Raw genomic sequence first — 17574 nt, 5'->3', positions numbered from 1 at the left:
CCCGTCTGTGCAATAGACCAAGTTCTGACATTCTGTCACCATTGGTGAGAGGGAAAGAACAGCCTCAAAAATATCACATGGTTTATACCATTGTCACAGGTCGTGAATTTGTGAAACAGCAATGTCCCAACTCATATGGATCTTAAAGTATGGGATTATTTAAATCTGTAAAACACCAGAGAGGCTCAGTCGTTCCATTAAGTTAGTAAACGTATTCATCAAATCCATATCTAAACTCCAGAACTGTGGTCATTTTGACCAATACAAAAGATGTTTTACACAATTCTATTGTAAATGCGGCATCAAAGAAAATTTCATTCAACTCTGGAGTGGAAATTTTTTTAATGCGTCCCTCAAAATTAAATATTTCCCAGTGATCATTTCATCACTCTTCTGTGAATGTGACTATTTCATTGTTTATGTGAGGTGTCTGAACGCGCCCGGACATTTCAGAGCCATGCGCGTGCCCCCACCCCCTTCTTGTTATCGTAATCGGCCCCGCCCGCCACTGGGTTCAGGGGCGCGCAGCAACACTCCCTACTGTATCGATGAAGTTGTTTCAAAGATGGCGGATTTCCTGCCGGCCCGGTCCGTTTTATCTGTGTGTTTCCCTAGGTGTCTCCTCACCAGCAGCGAGGCAGAACAGTTAAGGAAATCTAAAGAGATAGATAAGTGTATTTCTAAAGATAAAACGTATGTAAAACGGCTGGTAAAGATCTTATTACTCGGAGCTGGCGAGAGCGGCAAATCCACTTTTCTCAAGCAGATGCGCATCATACACGGTCAGGACTTCGATCGACAGGCCAAAGAAGAGTTCCGGGCGACTATTTACAGTAATGTTATCAAAGGTAAATGCCAAAAATTAATTGTACTGATTCACAACTTAATTTTACTGGTAATTGCGAAGCGTGTTGTTTCTGTTGTCTGTTTACATGAAAAGTTGAAAAGTTCTGCTTTGATGGTGTAGCTTGCTTGCTAGCTGGAGTTTTGCTAGGTGGCGCGGAGGTACTGAGTTGTGTTTCCATGCTGAAGTGCTCGAACACTAGACAAGAAGAAACGCCCATGATATGTGTTTCAATCATACTTCAGGCATGGTCCTGAACAAAGAAGTCACCAAACCCATACTGTGACTTTAGGTCATACACACACGGTCTTAACGATGTATTTTCACAACTTCAATATAACAGAAAGCTAGCTTAGCTTTCTGACGTTGAAGAGGTAGAAGTAAGATTAACGAGCTAAGTGAGTTCCCAGGGTAGCATGATAACAGTAAACACAAGTAACTTAAGAAGGCTTTTAGCAACTAACGCAGCTATGTATTGGCACAGTAAACCAAATGCTTTTGTGTTATTCCCCTCCTGTTGTCTTTTTACAGTTCTATAAATTAGTGTTCATTTTCTGAAACGGACACAGTAGCCTGTGTGTCCAGTAGAATCAGGTGCTGGACAACACCAAGGCGTTTAAGAGGACTGACTGTAGAAATGCGAGCCGTTGTCTTGTGCGACGTCTGCTTTGCAAGTCAGAGGGTCTTGTTTGTTGGCGAAGACGAGCTGTCCCTCGTTTCATTAATAACAAAGCAAGGGAGGGGTGGCCCGTGTCTAACTTAAAACATGGCAGTTGCCTGGGCGCGCACACAATCATTTTAATGTTTGTTTGTGACGCTAATTGACAGTCACAAAAATGTATTTAACTGTGAAACGCTGAAGCGCCAACTTGCAATATTATGGTTGGAATGGAACTGGGTGGTGTCCACACGCAGAGGTCGTGTTGGATAGGGTATCATCGTACGAAAACGATAAACAGTCCTCCCATTGAAGCGTGTATCAAAAGCGATACACGGGATCAGAGAGCAAATAGCACGATCCGTCTTTTTAACACGCTGTGTGCTCAAACACCTGTTTTATTGTAACCTGCGATTTGTGCCGACTGGGTTAACGTTTTGACAGCCTAGACTGAACTCATAGCAGTGCGATTTGCCTTTGTGATTGTCAGATTCTTCTCGAAGAAACCAGTCAGTCGTCACGATATTCAAGCCTCTACGTAAACGGCACTTCTTTAGTTACGTGGTCATCTAATTATTATTCCGCAATTACACACAGGTTGTATTTCTTTGTCAATATTTTTGCTTTTGAAAAGTAGCCTGAATAGTGTTTAAATATTTATCTCGGTTTTGAGATCTAACGAAACACGGTGGAACTTTGTGACCTCTCTATTCAACCTTATTTGTGACTTCAAAATAAAAAAAAATGCGTAGTGAAGTAAACCGTCTGTTTCTGGAATGTTTGGGGCTTTACACAATAGGTAGCGATACGTCATTAATACTGTTGTTATCAAACCGGGGTTGACACTGTGACTCTGGTTTGTGGTTCATCTGAGGTGTCCAGCTCCTGTCTCGCCTAACGTTAAAGCGTTGTGTTATTCCCGTACTGAGAGCAGGTTTTCCAGATTTCGCTAGAGAAGATTTTGGTGTTACACAGCAGAATCATGTCAGTTTAACACTGCATTCTTCAGCTCTGCTTAAACAGGAAACACTTAGTAAAAATGGCTTTTTGGATTTGATCCTAAACTGCTTCACAGAGCTACAGAAAAACAGATGGTGTTTTTTTTGTGTGTGTGATAATGCAAGATTTTTAGAGGGAAGATGTGAACACATGTGAAAGAACTGTCCGGTCACTGAATTTTTAGTTTTGATTTTTTTGAAGCACTTAAAGTGCAGTTGCCTGGGTTTGACAGGGTTTGCAAAAACCAATCAAGGCTTTGTTCTTTATGATCGTTGTATTTCTTGAGATGTAAAATGACTCCTGCTCCTTTGTCCCTGTCTTAAAGGCAGCGGGTTTGCATGTCAGGTTTGACGCGTTCCTTTAGCATATTCATGAATTGTTTAGTTTTTTCTTTCAATCATCTCACAGTGCTCGCTGTTTAAATCAGACGATGGACATGGTAAAGTTACAATTTCACAGTACGGTGTGACTGTGTGGAAAGTGTTTGCTCAGGGTGAGCAGACGCTGTTCCGTGGAAAAAAAAGAGCGATCACAGAGCTAAAATGACAGGCCACAAGCTTTGTCTTGAGTTCTGGTGAACTTTTGAGTAGTTGCATGGAAAGTCTTTCACATGCCTTGTACCCTGGAATACTTCATACATGACAAAAAGACTGAAGAAGACCCACCGAGTCAGTGAAAACTTGGTGTTATACAATTATGTGGTGATAATTCCCCCTCTCTCTGTGTGTGTGTGTGTGTGTGTACATTCATGCTGGCTGTTCAGATGCTGAAGCTGAGCAGAATGATATCTTTGAGCAGTTTGGTGTGAGGGTATGTAATGAGAAGTGTGTGTGTGTAGTAGGGTTTCTTCAGGTTTGACACTGGTGTTCTGTCTTAGTTAGTTGTTTCTCAGTTTGTTTCTTTGTTTTGCCCGTGTCACCTTTAGTGCTGTGTAACCCTGAGCCCGTACCTCTGACAGTAGCCTGTCTGACATGCATGCACTCTGGCAGCAACAGCAGGTAGCCAGGTCTGAGGGGTGGGGTCGACGGTGAGGGCACACAGCACACAGTGAAGGAGGTGGAAGTACACAGCACACACTCCACTTTGACAGCTGTGAATGAGGACGACTCTCGGTGTCGAGAAACAAGCCAGTGTCGAGAAACAAGCCGGTGTAGATCACTGGAAAAGGATTCAGCTTACATCTCCATATCAAAGGGAAATGTACTGATAGGGTTTGATACTTGGCCAGTGACAGCAAAACCAGGGGCCGGTGGAGTGGGCCGATGACGGCGAAACCAGGGGCCGGTGGAGTGGGCCGATGACGGCGAAACCAGGGGCCGGTGGAGTGGGCCGATGACGGCGAAACCAGGGGCCGGTGGAGTGGGCCGATGACGGCGAAACCAGGGGCCGGTGGAGTGGGCCAGTGACGGCGAAACCAGGGGCCGGTGGAGTGGGCCGATGACGGCGAAACCAGGGGCCGGTGGAGTGGGCCAGTGACGGCGAAACCAGGGGCCGGTGGAGTGGGCCGATGACGGCGAAACCAGGGGCCAGTCGAATGTTGTGGAACAAACTGTAGTGGGAAATTGGAAGCCCAGACTTGGACTATAGTCTGCATATAGTGTTTGTTTATCTTTTCCAACTCAGGCATGATCCTGTTTATAATCTTAAGGGGCAGTACTTACCATGCACATGTTGTATCCTGTTATTGTGTGAATTTCTGATGAATGTGATATGATGGTGGGTGTGTGGTCCAGGTCAGTGAGGGAGGCTGTCTTTGCCTACTTTATAAATCTGTTTGCACTGGAGGTAGCTCTGTTCTGTGGCTTTGGTAAGAGAATATCACAGGGTGAAAGTGCATCCAGAATCTAGGCTTTAAAGAATCTTTGCAGTGTTTTCTGATAACGTGAACATGCAACCTCACAGGAAAGATATGAAGCCAGAGCCCTAGCTGTTACTATGTGGTGCTGACCTATTTCCTGTGCTTAAAACGTTTTTTTTTTACCAGTCAAAAACACTCCACTCTGTCTTTGCCCTGTGGGTAGAGAATTACAAAAGCAATTGTATCTGTGTGTGCGTCCAAGCTTTGGAGTTTCTCTGATGATTCCGGTTCAGATTGATTGTATGTAGTGTATGGAGATTTCAGATACACTAGCGCTAATGCACATGTCTGGGCTGGTGGTATTGATTCTCCTACGCAGCTCTGGCTGTGATCTCACACAGTCTTGTTGCATTAGCACTCACTAATGGGCCGTGCTTTAGGATTCAGATAACCTTTGGGACCCCACGGCTTAAACACTCTCCACACGGGCTCGTTTGACACTGAGCTCACGCTCAAACGTAAGAGAAAGGAGGCAGGGAGTCAGAGGCAGGCTGCTGTCGGTGTGAGGGTGCTGGGGAGAGCCGTGGAGGGGGTCTGAGCGAATCAGAATTCTCCTGAGGGGTGTGGGAGGCCTGTGAGTACAGGATCTGCAGCTGCAGAACAAGAACTCGGCAGCACAAGGCCTCAGATATATGTGCTTTACTCAGCTGAGTGTCTGAGTGTTAGCTTACCGTGCGCCTACACACACACACACACGCACACACACACACACATTCAGGCACGTGTTTGGAGATTCATACGGGCTGCCCAGCTGTCGAAAAATGACACAAATCATGCCATGTAAGCAGTATTTACATAATTATTACCATATCTTGTGTCTCACTGAAAGATGGAATCATTTCAGTCCTTCTCAGTGGAAATGTACACGTGAATCTCCCCCCCCCCCTTCCCTCCAAGAATGACTACTTTGCTCTGACAGCACAGCCAGACCCCTAGCAGATAGACATATGTGTGAGAATGTTGGGACCAGAGGTCAGAACAGGTTGAGCTGGTTCTGTCCAGTAGGGCTGGAAACAGCAGCTCTGAGACCACAGGTCTGTCAAGCCGTGCTCACTCTGGGGACCTTACAGGCTACTGTAACTCACTGTCAGTGTGAGAAAAGACAACCACACCTTCCACTGCTGGAACAAACACACTTGGTTTTCTTCCACTGCGGACAAGCGGAACGCCCACCCTTGCTGCTTCTCCATTTGGGAATTGCCCCTATTTACCATCCAGTTTACCAAGAACTACCATCACGTCAGGACTGCTTTTATCTGTGTCTCACTGTTGACACAAACACAGGGAGAAGCGTTGGGTTTTCCCATCACTTGGGAGTGCAGGGGACAGAGCTGGTTTCTGATGGTGTGTTGTGTGTGTGTTTCTGTTTCGCAGAAAGACTGCGTGTGTGTTTCTGTTTCGTAGAGTGACTCTGTGTGTGTGTGTGTGTGTGTTTCTGTTTCACAGAGAGACTGTGTGTGTGTGTGTGCGTGCGCGTGTGTGTGTGTGTGTGTGTGTGTGTGTGTGTTTCTGTTTCACAGAGAGACTCTGTGTGTGTGTGTGTGTGTGCGTGCGTGCGTGCGTGCGTGTGTGTGTTTCTGTTTCACAGAGAGACTGTGTGTGTGTCTGTGTGTGTGTTCGTGTTCCTGCGGCAGTCTGCTGGTGACATGGTCATTGATAGCTGGGTGTGGTCAGGTACAGAGCCGTGTGTGTGTGTGTGTGTGTGAGTGAATGGGGCAGCTCTCACTGTTAATCTCCCCCTGTGTCGTAGTGCCAGTGGTCTAGTCCAGGAGTTATGAATTATGAGCAGGGCAGGCGTTGGTAGTGATGTGGTAAACATTACATTCACTGCATCTGGGATATTCTTTTTTACTTTTGCTTTGTGAAAAGATGTCTGTAAATGTCTCTGATAAGGTTTTAATGAGTGACTCCTTCCTTCCCTGGTGGTAGAACAGGAAAGGGCGTGGCAGTGGGCAGTGATTTGTTGGTGGTACATGCTGACATGGCCGCTGGGGGCAGCCCCTTTGTGTGTCTGTGGGCTTTGTTTGGCTGCTCTTATCATAAAGGCCATGTCAAACACTCACTCCCTGTCGGTGTGTCTGTGGTTGTTGTGTGTCACACTCACTCCCTGTCGGTGTGTCTGTGGTTGTTGTGTGTCAAACACTCACTCCCTGTCGGTGTGTCTGTGGTTGTTGTGTGTCACACTCACTCCCTGTCGGTGTGTCTGTGGATGTTGCGTATTAAACACTCACTCACTGTCAGTGTGTCTGAGGGAGACTAGCACACAGTGAAGACCAGGGAGGCACCTCAGTGCACCTTGTTGTAGTCATAGTAACAGTACATGTATTTATATGGGGAGCATGGGCAATGTAGTGACTGAGATGATGAGTCCAAACTGCTGGTTGTGTTGGTACTGAGCGATTTTAATGTTGGTCAATGCTACTTGATTGACATTATAAACATTTACAGTAAACCGTTTCTCTCTCTCTCTCTCTGTCTGTCTGTCTGTGTGTCTGTGTGTCTGTACACAGGCGTTCGAGTGTTAGTAGATGCCAGAGAGAAGCTGCACATTCCGTGGGGAGACCCCTCTAACCAGAGCCACGGGGACACGATGATGTCGTTTGACACACGCTCCACTCTCATGACCCAAGGCATGGTGGACAGCAAGGTCTTCCTGCAGTACATGCCTTCCATCCAGGCCCTGTGGGCCGACGCCGGCATTCAGAATGCCTTTGACCGGCGCCGGGAGTTCCAGCTGGTAAGTACTGATTCCATCCGTGCCCTCTGCCCGTCACCTCACAGCCACTGCTATGGCTCTCATTCCTCTACAAAACTGGCCCAACCAACAGTGCTCATCAGTGGAGGAATGTCTACGCGCGCACACACACACACACACACACACACACACACACACACACACACACACACACACACATACATACATATATATATATATATATATATATGCATATGCATATTTATGTATGTGTGTGTGTGTGTGTGTATATATACATGTACACTCATATATATGCATGTATGTATCTGTGTGTGTGTAAATTACCCTCAAAACAGTTGTTTTTTAATAAAAAAAAAGGAAAGAATTCTATGCCTGAAGAAAAAGTCCCGTGATTGATTGACAGGCAGTCCAGTTTACATGACGTCCTTTCCTCTGGGCCACTCGGCCAATAAGCATCCAGCAGTGTCTCTGTAGGGCCGGACTCACAGGCTTCACAGGCGGTCCTGCAGATTTGTGGCGTTTTGAGGTGGTTTTTTTGTTCTTGTTTGTTCGCTCTTGGCTCTTCTCAGTTGAGAGGGCTTTTCAGAGTGTAGGAAATGCTAACCCAACTCATACTGAAAGCTGTAGAGATTGACTCGCCAGGGTAGTGTTTAGATCTGGGAGAATATTTAAACCACATTAGTGCTCTGCGCAGACCTCAGTCATAAACCCTTCTCTTTTCATTTTAGGTCGTTCTCTGTTCACAAGCAAAAAAACAAAAAAAGAATAAAATGCCGTTTATGTTTTTAATTTTTTTTTTATTAGAAACAGTCATCCAACATGGCAGGATGCTGTTGTTTCCTGTTTTATTTTGATTCACTGGAATGTCCCATTTGGGGGAGGGGGGTGTATATTGAAGTGGTAATTTTTGATTTTCCACTATCTATCACATGATCGCTCATTAGAACGTGACATCACTCTGAACAGATTCAAACATGCCACGCTGGACTTCTCTAAACGCTTTCAGTTCCTGGGTTTTATCATTTCCCCATTCTGACAGATTTGATTTGAAACTAGCCCAGCCTAAGAATATTTTGCGGCTCAACAAAAACCTGTAGAAAAACAACGACACAGTCTCTCTTTTTTTCTTTTTTTGAATGCAGCTGTTGTGCTCGGTGGTGTTTCTGGTACTCTGAGAGTTACTTTGACATTGTTGGGCTTTACGTGCCTCTGTGCCACACCGCGGGCTTTGCTTTGATAACTTGAGGAGGAGAGTGAAGTTTAATCCAGATCTAGCCTGAGCGTGAACACGGAGAAGGCTGAGATTTGGTGTAGGGGATTTAGCGTGCCTTTGTCCTGGGCCCAGGCAGGTTGGGGCAGACACACAGAGGGGAAAAGCATGCTGCTCAGGACAAGACATGACATGAGACTGAGTGTTTCTGCACTAACCCAGATCCACTGAGCTGATAAGACTCACTCTTCTCTCTCTCTCTCTCTCTCTCTCTCTCTCTCTCTCTCCCTTTCCCCTCCCATGTAGCTATGCAGCTGAGGCCTCAAGTTGCTTCAGACAGTGGTGTGTCATTTGGTTGAATTGAAACTTGACTGTAGCTGTTTAGGGCCAGGGTTCATGTTCGAGGGGCCTGTTTAGGGCCAGGGTTCATGTTCGAGGGGCCTGTTAAGCAGAAAAGTGCCTTCTTCTACCCCACCCCCCACCACTGCCACAAACCCTCCGTCTTTTTGCATTTCAGCTTTCTCCGGCTTGTGAGAGGCAAGGCAACAAAACAAAACACTTTTGTATCCCGTAATCCACACACCACGTGTACTGAGTGCAAAACATAGCAGGCCTCCCAGTCTCACCACTCTGCCCCTCCAGTTTGTGTGAGGATATTCTGTACTGCCAGCTAACAGCAAAACAAAACTGATTCTTAAATTCCTGAGTAAAGCCCCCTGCCCCCTTCCTTTTTTTTTTTGCCCACTGGCGCTCCCTTCTTCCCCTGCATACCGCTTCTGCTCTGCACCCCCCCCCCCTTGCCTAGGCATTGCATAATCCTAATCTGCTGCCTTATTCCTCTCCCCTGTGCTGCCTGGTCGCCCAGAATCTCAGCAGTTCCATTTAATTCCCCTTAAGAGTCAGTGCACTGAGGTGTGAAGCTTTCACTGTAGCATGACTTACAATGTGAGTGATGCAGTGATCAGTCGCCTGTCAGGATGACCCAAATACATGGACTGTTTGAAAACAACTAAACACTAAAATTGAGATGTAAAAGTCAAATGCTGACAATAGAACTGCTCCAGACTGAGTTTGTCTCTGGCAGCATTGGGCCCAGACGCACTACCTCAGCGTTACATCAAAACCAAACCAGGAGCAAGGAGCCTCTGCATGCAACTCGTGTAGTTGACTGGAACAGAATTTCACCATTATCAAATCAAGCTGATGTAGTCCATTTGAAATGGCCTAGACCAGAGCTACAGGCTGTACACTCTGTTCAAAGAAAGTCCCAGATCTCTGCAGATTACAGTGAGTGAAAGAGATGCTCTGATAGGACACATCCGTGCCTGGACTGTTCCCTCTCTCCCAGACAGTGGTTTGTGTTCAGAGCCTGTGGAGGGAGGGGTGGGAAATGCGGGGGGGGGGCAGGGAAGAGTATTGTTACTGTTCTTGGTATGGCACTCTTGACCACCACGCTTGAGTCACAGTGTCCTCTCACAGAAAGACCACATCCGCTTAGGCCTAAGGCGACCTCTGGGTTCTCTCACTACACTACACTACACTACACTACACTCTCCTCTGAGTTCTCTCACTACACTACACTACACTACACTACACTCTCCTCTGGGTTCTCTCACTACACTACACTACACTACACTACACTCTCCTCTGAGTTCTCTCACTACACTACACTGCACTACACTACACTACACTCTCCTCTGGGTTCTCTCACTACACTACACTGCACTACACTACACTACACTCTCCTCTGGGTTCTCTCACTACACTACACTGCACTACACTACACTACACTCTCCTCTGGGTTCTCTCACTACACTACACTGCACTACACTACACTACACTCTCCTCTGAGTTCTCTCACTACACTACACTACACTACACTACACTCTCCTCTGGGTTCTCTCACTACACTACACTACACTACACTACACTCTCCTCTGAGTTCTCTCACTACACTACACTGCACTACACTACACTACACTCTCCTCTGAGTTCTCTCACTACACTACACTGCACTACACTACACTACACTCTCCTCTGGGTTCTCTCACTACACTAAACTACACTACACTACACTACACTCTCCTCTGAGTTCTCTCACTACACTACACTGCACTACACTACACTACACTCTCCTCTGGGTTCTCTCACTACACTAAACTACACTACACTACACTCTCCTCTGAGTTCTCTCACTACACTACACTGCACTACACTACACTACACTCTCCTCTGGGTTCTCTCACTACCCTACACTACACTACACCACACTCTCCTCTGGGTTCTCTCACTACACTACACTGCACTACACTACACTACACTCTCCTCTGAGTTCTCTCACTACACTACACTACACTACACTACACTACACTCTCCTCTGGGTTCTCTCACTACACTACACTACACTACACTACACTCTCCTCTGGGTTCTCTCACTACACTACACTACACTACACTACACTCTCCTCTGAGTTCTCTCACTACACTACACTACACTACACCACACTCTCCTCTGAGTTCTCTCACTACACTACACTGCACTACACTACACTACACTCTCCTCTGGGTTCTCTCACTACACTACACTACACTACACTACCCTACACTACACTACACTGCACTGCACTCTCCTCTGGGTTCTCTCACTACACTCAACTACACTAAACTACACTCTCCTCTGAGTTTATTCACTAAGTGCCAGATTAGTAGGATCTGGGCCTGAGTGATCCCTGAAGGAATGCTGAGCTGTTATTAAAACTCTGGCCACCGTGCACACATGCACACCTCACTGAGGCCCTCTTTGTAACACTCTCTCTCCCTGTGTCCTCTCTCTCTGTCCTCTCTCTCTCTCTCTCTCTCTCTCTGTGTGTCCTCTCTCTCTCCTTCTCTCTCTCTCTGTGTCCTCTCTCTCTCCTTCTCTCTCTCTCTCTGTGTCCTCTCTCTCTCTCTCTTTCTCTCTCTCTCTCTCTCTCTCTCTCTCTCTCTCTCTCTCCTTCTCTCTCTCTCCCTGTGTCCTCTCTCTCTCCTTCTCTCTCTCTCCCTGTGTCCTCTCTCTCTCTCTCTTTCTCTCTCTCTCTCTCTCTCTCTCTCTCTCGCTCTCTGTGTGTCCTCTCTCTCTCTCTGTGTGTCCTGTCTGTCCCCTCTCTCTCTCTCTCTCTCTCTCTCTCTGTGTCCTCTGTTTATACTCTACCACTGTAAGCTGGGGAACATGAGAAAGCCAGAGGCTGACTGAGGTTTCAGGTGTGCGGTATCCCTGGTATTAACAGTCATGTGAAATCTTGCAGATTTCAACGACATCATGCCCAAGAGCACAGTAGATGTTTTTTCTTTCTTTGATTTGGGTCCCCATGCTAATTATAGCATGTTTCTCATCCTCAGTGTTGACTTGAACAGCTCCGGTGCCCTGTAAGTTAAGCCTGTCACCTGGTGATTGGCTCTTTAATGAGGCTAGTCTCTGTTCACTTAAACTAAATGGACTGAGCAGACTCATGCGGAACCGGAATGAACCGACCCAAATCCATGCAGGCAGGGTGGCGGTGAGTGCTACTGGACGGTACTTGTCCCTATTTGTACAATAGTACTGCCACAATATTTTAAATGGGTTGACCAGTAAACGTAACCCTAGACCCTGTTTGGCAGGCTTGTCTGGGCCATTGGCATTCTGCTGACCGCTGCCCTGGGGGGCTGACTCCTTAATGTCATCTAAGTGACCGTAACCAGAGAAACCAGACCTGACGAAAAACTATTGCCCACCAGTTCATATCCACTGGCTCTGAAGTGTTGAGAATTGACTCAAATAATCAGACAGAATTTATCATTCATTCATTCATCCATTTGCCTGTCTGTCTGTCTCTTTGTCTTTGATATTTATCACAGATTTATGTGCCAGGATGGCTCAAAAAGTGAAACATCCATGATCCAGAGAGTTTTATGTTTTTCTGAGATTTTCCATCTTTTGAAGAGTGGAGGTCAGAGAGAGGTCAGCAGGTTCCGACTAGTGTCAAGGGCCTGGTTAAACCAGAACTTCCCTCATAGAAAGACAACACCTGCTGTTTATGTCCTACTCTCACTCCTGAAACAAAGCACTAACTATGACCTTCCCCATTATTGGCTTCATTCAGTCCCTCTGTGGAAGACTTTCACATAACTCACAGATACTAAACCATGGAAGAGTTTAACATAACTCACAGATACTAAACCATGGAAGACTTTCACATAACTCACAGATACTAAACCATGGAAGAGTTTAACATAACTCACAGATACTAAACCATGGAAGACTTTCACATAACTCACAGATACTAAACCATGGAAGAGTTTAACATAACTCACACATACTAAATTGTGGAAGACTTTCACATAACTCACACATACTAAACCATGGAAGAGTTTAACATAACTCACAGATACTAAACCATGGAAGAGTTTAACATAACTCACAGATACTAAACCATGGAAGACTTTCACATGGCTCACAGATACTAAACCATGGAAGAGTTTAACATAACTCACACATACTAAACTGTGGAAGACTTTCACATAACTCACACATACTAAACTGTGGAAGACTTTCACATAACTCACACATACTAAACTGTGGAAGACTTCCACATAACTCACAGATACTAAACCATGGAAGACTTTCACATAGCTCACAGATACTAAACCATGGAAGAGTTTAACATAACTCACACATACTAAATTGTGGAAGACTTTCACATAGCTCACAGATACTAAACTGTGGAAGACTTTCATGTAACTCACACATACTGAACAATGCATGAGTGCATACATAAAATGTCACCGTGACTGAACTTGGCCAGTGACATCAGACCACTGTGTGTCCTTAAAACAGGAAGCTGGCACACAGCAGTCTCGGATCTGGTTTGTTTGAGAGGAAGTGCCAGCCATCTGCTTTCCACTGCCTTCTCTTCTCTGATTCGGCTGGACCAGTCTACTGACTGGGGCTCTCTGTGCTTCTGGATTTACTGAATGGATGTCAGGAATGAACAGATCGGCTATATGTATTCAGGCCCTACCACTCTTTCTGGGCAATGTGGTTTCATACAAATGACAACTGCCACTTGACCATTGTACAGTATCGCATACAGTGGTGAAAATCATGATGGTGTCATTGGTCAGGTCCCTGAAAGCCATATAGGCAGCTCCCAGCTATGGCTTAACAAGCTAAAGCAGCACCGCCCCCGAAAGTATTTTTCACTATTCTGGCCCTAACTGATATTTTGTACTTGGGCAGCCTGCTGACAGGCAAGCTAGCCCCCCTCTCTGCTGAAATTTAAAACTTAGCATCCCCAAAATTCAGACTGAGCTCTGGATTTGTCTGATGTTTCCCCTCCAGAAACCGATCGCTCGGTCTCGAGCCTGGTCCTCTCTGAACATAGTCATTTTTTCATGTATTTAATGTTGACCAGTGTGCTGTAGATGATCGATCCTCAGAGATTCGTCGCGTTGTGTCAGTCGAGTCAGTGGGTTTTTCTGCCTTAGGTGTAAGTTGACTAACAGTTAATTCCACTGCAGCCGTTTTAGTCAGATGTGCTACAGCGTAACAGGACTTCCCCTGTCGCGGACAGTGTGGCGTTCTGTAATGCACACGCCCACCCTGGGTAAGGAGCAGAATGGCTGTGGTGCGGAGCTCGGCACTCAGGGGGAGGCACAGTTTGGTTTTCCTGTGACTCAGTCATCTAAGAATACTTAAGACTGGGGGTCACCTTGAACTCCCCACGCCTCCACATACCACAAGACCCGTCGTGACCTGGGCCGGGGGTGTTCTGGTGTCAGACAGAGGAGATCCTGTGAGAGGAAGGCTTTGTCTGACTCGGGTTCCTTGCGTGAGTGGCCGGGCACAGCGTGCTCCCCTGACTCGGCGCTGAGGAGATCACTGTCACCGAGAGGAGAGGAAACTCAGCGCTCCTCTGTAGACACGCACACAAAAAAAAAAACAACAACAACACGGAAAAATGGCCCACACTCCTTCCCAGACGTCTCTGAACTTTATCGGACGATCGTGTTTGTTCCCGTGTTCTTGTCCCTGTTTCCTGGGCAGACTGTTCTTATTACTCAAAAGTTTTTTTTTGTTGTTTTTTTTTTTAAATTCCCAATTGAGGGCGCAGGCTTAATGGACCTGCTGTGTAACGGAGCATTGTTTGTTTGGCCGTGTGCAGTTTGTCCGGGTCCTGAGGGGGCTCTTTCTGTTGGTCATGAGAGTGTAAGCTGTTTGTCCTGGCACAGTGCAGGCCCAGCCCAGCTGTGTGGGACACGGCCCAGAGAAAAGACAGGAGTGGCTTCATCTGTCTCTCTCTCTCTCTGTCTCTCTCTCTCTCTCTCTCTCTCTCTCTCTCACTGTCTCTTTCTCACTCTCTCTCTCTCTCTCTCTCTCTCTCTCTCTCTCTCTCTCTCTCTCTCTCTCTCTCACTCTCTCTCTCTCTCTGTGTCTCTCTCTCTGTCTCTGTCTTTTTGTTTGTTTCCACAGAGCAGAGCGCTGTGGTGAAAACAGCCTGTGAATATTTATGGCGTGGAAATGCAAAGTGCCCTTTGTCTCTGTGTTGTGACATAGGGTTGTTGTGAACATAATATGCTCCCAAAGGGCAGCATACGGGAATCACCGTTTTTCAAAGTCAGTTTGGTCAAGAACTGTTTATTGACTTTTGTCTGGCTTCGTCTCAGAAAAGACAAATAGTTAAAAGGTACTGTTAAATGCTGTGGTAAAGGATGTACAGGTGGTGGTTGATTTGGTTATTTGTGGTGTCTTGACTCAGTAGCTGTATCAGGTGAGACTGATGTCATTGTGCAGTGTTTCCGCTGGTAACTTTTCTCCATGACGGCCCGCCACAGCAAAAAAAAACAAAAACAAAAAACAGTCCAACCAATCAGTCGTGTTGGTGGCTCGCCCTGGAAGCCCGATTTCCACTCCCGCCCCCCATGCACACGTTACGGAATTCAGTAGGTTGACGGCACTAATAGGCTATATTATGTTGTCATTCACCAGACGAGGGAGGTAAACGGAGCATGGCATTTGGTTAGGTGGGGGGGGTGGGGGGGGGACGCATCTCTCGCCACCCCTCTCCTCGCTCTCTCAGGTCCGAGCTGGGTTAGCTTAGCTCTTATCCCAGCTCTGTTCCCTTTCAGTAACTACTGTACTGCAGCCTGAGCTTATGTGCATGCTTTATGGCTGACTGAAATAAGGTGATCACTGCTAATGGCATACACTTCTCTGTGGCTGCAGCAGTGTGCTTGTAGGCTAGTTCAGTCACACACTTTAGACAGGCCAACTGTTTAGGACTTAAGTTAGAAACCGCTAAAAAACTTAGTTATAGCTGTCACTGAAAGGTAACTAGCCTATATTAATTCATGTAGGTGTTAAGTGTTTGTTTACTGCTATAGACAAAAGGCGCTTTCGCACCGAACAGTTCTAGGGTCTAATTCGATAGGAACTACCCCCTGTGGAGCTTCCCCTAGAACTACATTCGTTCAAGGGCCTTTTTTCTGTTTGCTTTCGCACCGCCAGTAGGAACGCTGAAGTGACGTAAGCCGGCCGACGGTATAGCAGCTAAGAGCTGTTGTTTACGACCAACCAGGATAGCTGCACATTTTGAAGTACAAATTTAATGACTTTTAAGACCTTTTAAATACCTCCAAAAGGAAAAAAAGAACCATTACTGCGGCAAAAGAAATCGACAAACTAGACTACAGTATACACAATGAGTTTTATTGAATTTGAATGACAGAAATATTGATTGCACATTAGATAACCTATAACTGCCTTCTCATTAACGAAAATAAAACTGTATGGCGATAGACCCAGTCCAATGGAAAAAATAATTTCCCAATGCATTTATGCATTTACCACCGCAGTAGCAGTGAATGACTTGATGGGCAAAGTACTTTTCGGGTGCTAGCATAGCGCTTGTGCCTGACCCTTGCTCGCGGCATCGTGTTTTTTTCTTTCCTTTTTCCCCGCCGCAGCCCTCAAATCGTAAGCTAGACAAACACATTCTTATTTTAGGTTAAAATGCGGATCACAGCCACACAAGCGGACACACAAGCACCTACCGAAGCGGAGTGTACGCTACCTCTTCAATGTACAAATATACATTGGACGTTGCAAAATGGTCATTGTTGGGGGATATAAAATACCGGTAAAATAAAACATAAAAACTATGTGCCCCCTCCTACAATTCCAGACATTTTGAGACATGAATATCAAAAGCTAAATGAAATACGTTCTAAGACTTTATATTTTGCACGGATCTTTAAAAATGGCGGTTGCAATCATCGTATACCTTCGTCTGGACCAATGGCTGTACACCTACGTCACAAGGTTCCTATTGCGCTGCGAAAGTACCTACCCTGAAGTAGGAGCTAAAAAAGCCCCTCAAAACAGCGTTCTAAGAACTATGATCGTTCTAAGTTCCTGCGGTGCGAACACGCGAAAAAGGGGGTACTTTCTCCAACAGTTCTAAGAACTATGGAAAAGTTCCTCCGGTGCGAAAGCGCCTAATGTAGTACCCCCCCCCCCCCCCCCCCCCCCCCCCCCCAACTGCTGCCACGCCAAACCTGTTGATCCACAGGAAACCCTGTTGTGTTGCCCGTGTGTTTTATGATAAAGATGCACTGTGTTAAACAGTAGTCATGTCTCTATAGAAGCTGCAGTGTCTGTGTTTGACTGAACTGGGAGTGGACTGGACTAACTGGGAAGTCGTCTGGATGTCTGGTCAGGAAATTTTGGCTCCTCTTTTAAACAGTGTTGACCAAACTGGAGCTATGAAACTTTCAGCTCAGACGTTAATGTTGGACTCTGGCGTACCCCCGCCATGTTTATATCAGTTTTAGCACAGCCCTGGGGGGAAACCCCTGCTGGTTACTTTGAGGACCAGTTCTCTGTACTGTCTGGTTTACCTCAGTCCTCCCCCCCCCCTGACGAGAGAGACCTCCTCACCTGCACTCCTTTATTTATGTTTTGGGTTTTTTTTTTACTCCTTTTTTCTGATGTGGGTGGGGGTGACACCTTCCTGCTGACACTAAACGTCTACAGAGACATCACCAGAATCATTTGGTTCACATGGCAGGAAGAACAGAAATAACTCTGTTTTACAACTATTAAACTTGTGTTTATGAATAGTTTCAATAAAATCCCAGGGAGTGATTAGAGAAGTGAGCGACACAAGATGCCCTGTGTGCTGATGCTAACTGAGGAGTGGGAAATTTAAGTTTCCCTTTTTCTTTTGTCTGCTGCCTCTGTTGACCTTTCTCATGATTAAAAAATTCCCAA

At 46.1% G+C, this 17574-nt stretch overlaps 1 protein-coding gene across 2 annotated transcripts in view; it reads left to right on the top strand.

Moving 5' to 3' along the window:
- The first annotated feature begins 550 nt into the window (after positions 1-550).
- Positions 551-17574, top strand: part of gna13b (guanine nucleotide binding protein (G protein), alpha 13b) — a 23503-nt gene continuing 6479 nt past the window's right edge. Inside the window, exons 1-2 of one of the 2 annotated variants that reach the window (XM_030789844.1) lie at positions 551-848; positions 6870-7096. In XM_030789844.1, coding sequence (XP_030645704.1) covers positions 566-848; positions 6870-7096 — 510 coding nt within the window. In that variant the 5' untranslated portion in view covers positions 551-565. The remainder of the gene's footprint in view (positions 849-6869; positions 7097-17574) is intronic. The other variant, XM_030789843.1, reaches the window with a different exon arrangement.

Source organism: Chanos chanos, chromosome 13 (genome assembly GCF_902362185.1).
Source record: "Chanos chanos chromosome 13, fChaCha1.1, whole genome shotgun sequence".
NCBI lineage: Eukaryota > Metazoa > Chordata > Actinopteri > Gonorynchiformes > Chanidae > Chanos > Chanos chanos.
This window is presented reverse-complemented; position numbering and strand designations above follow the sequence as displayed.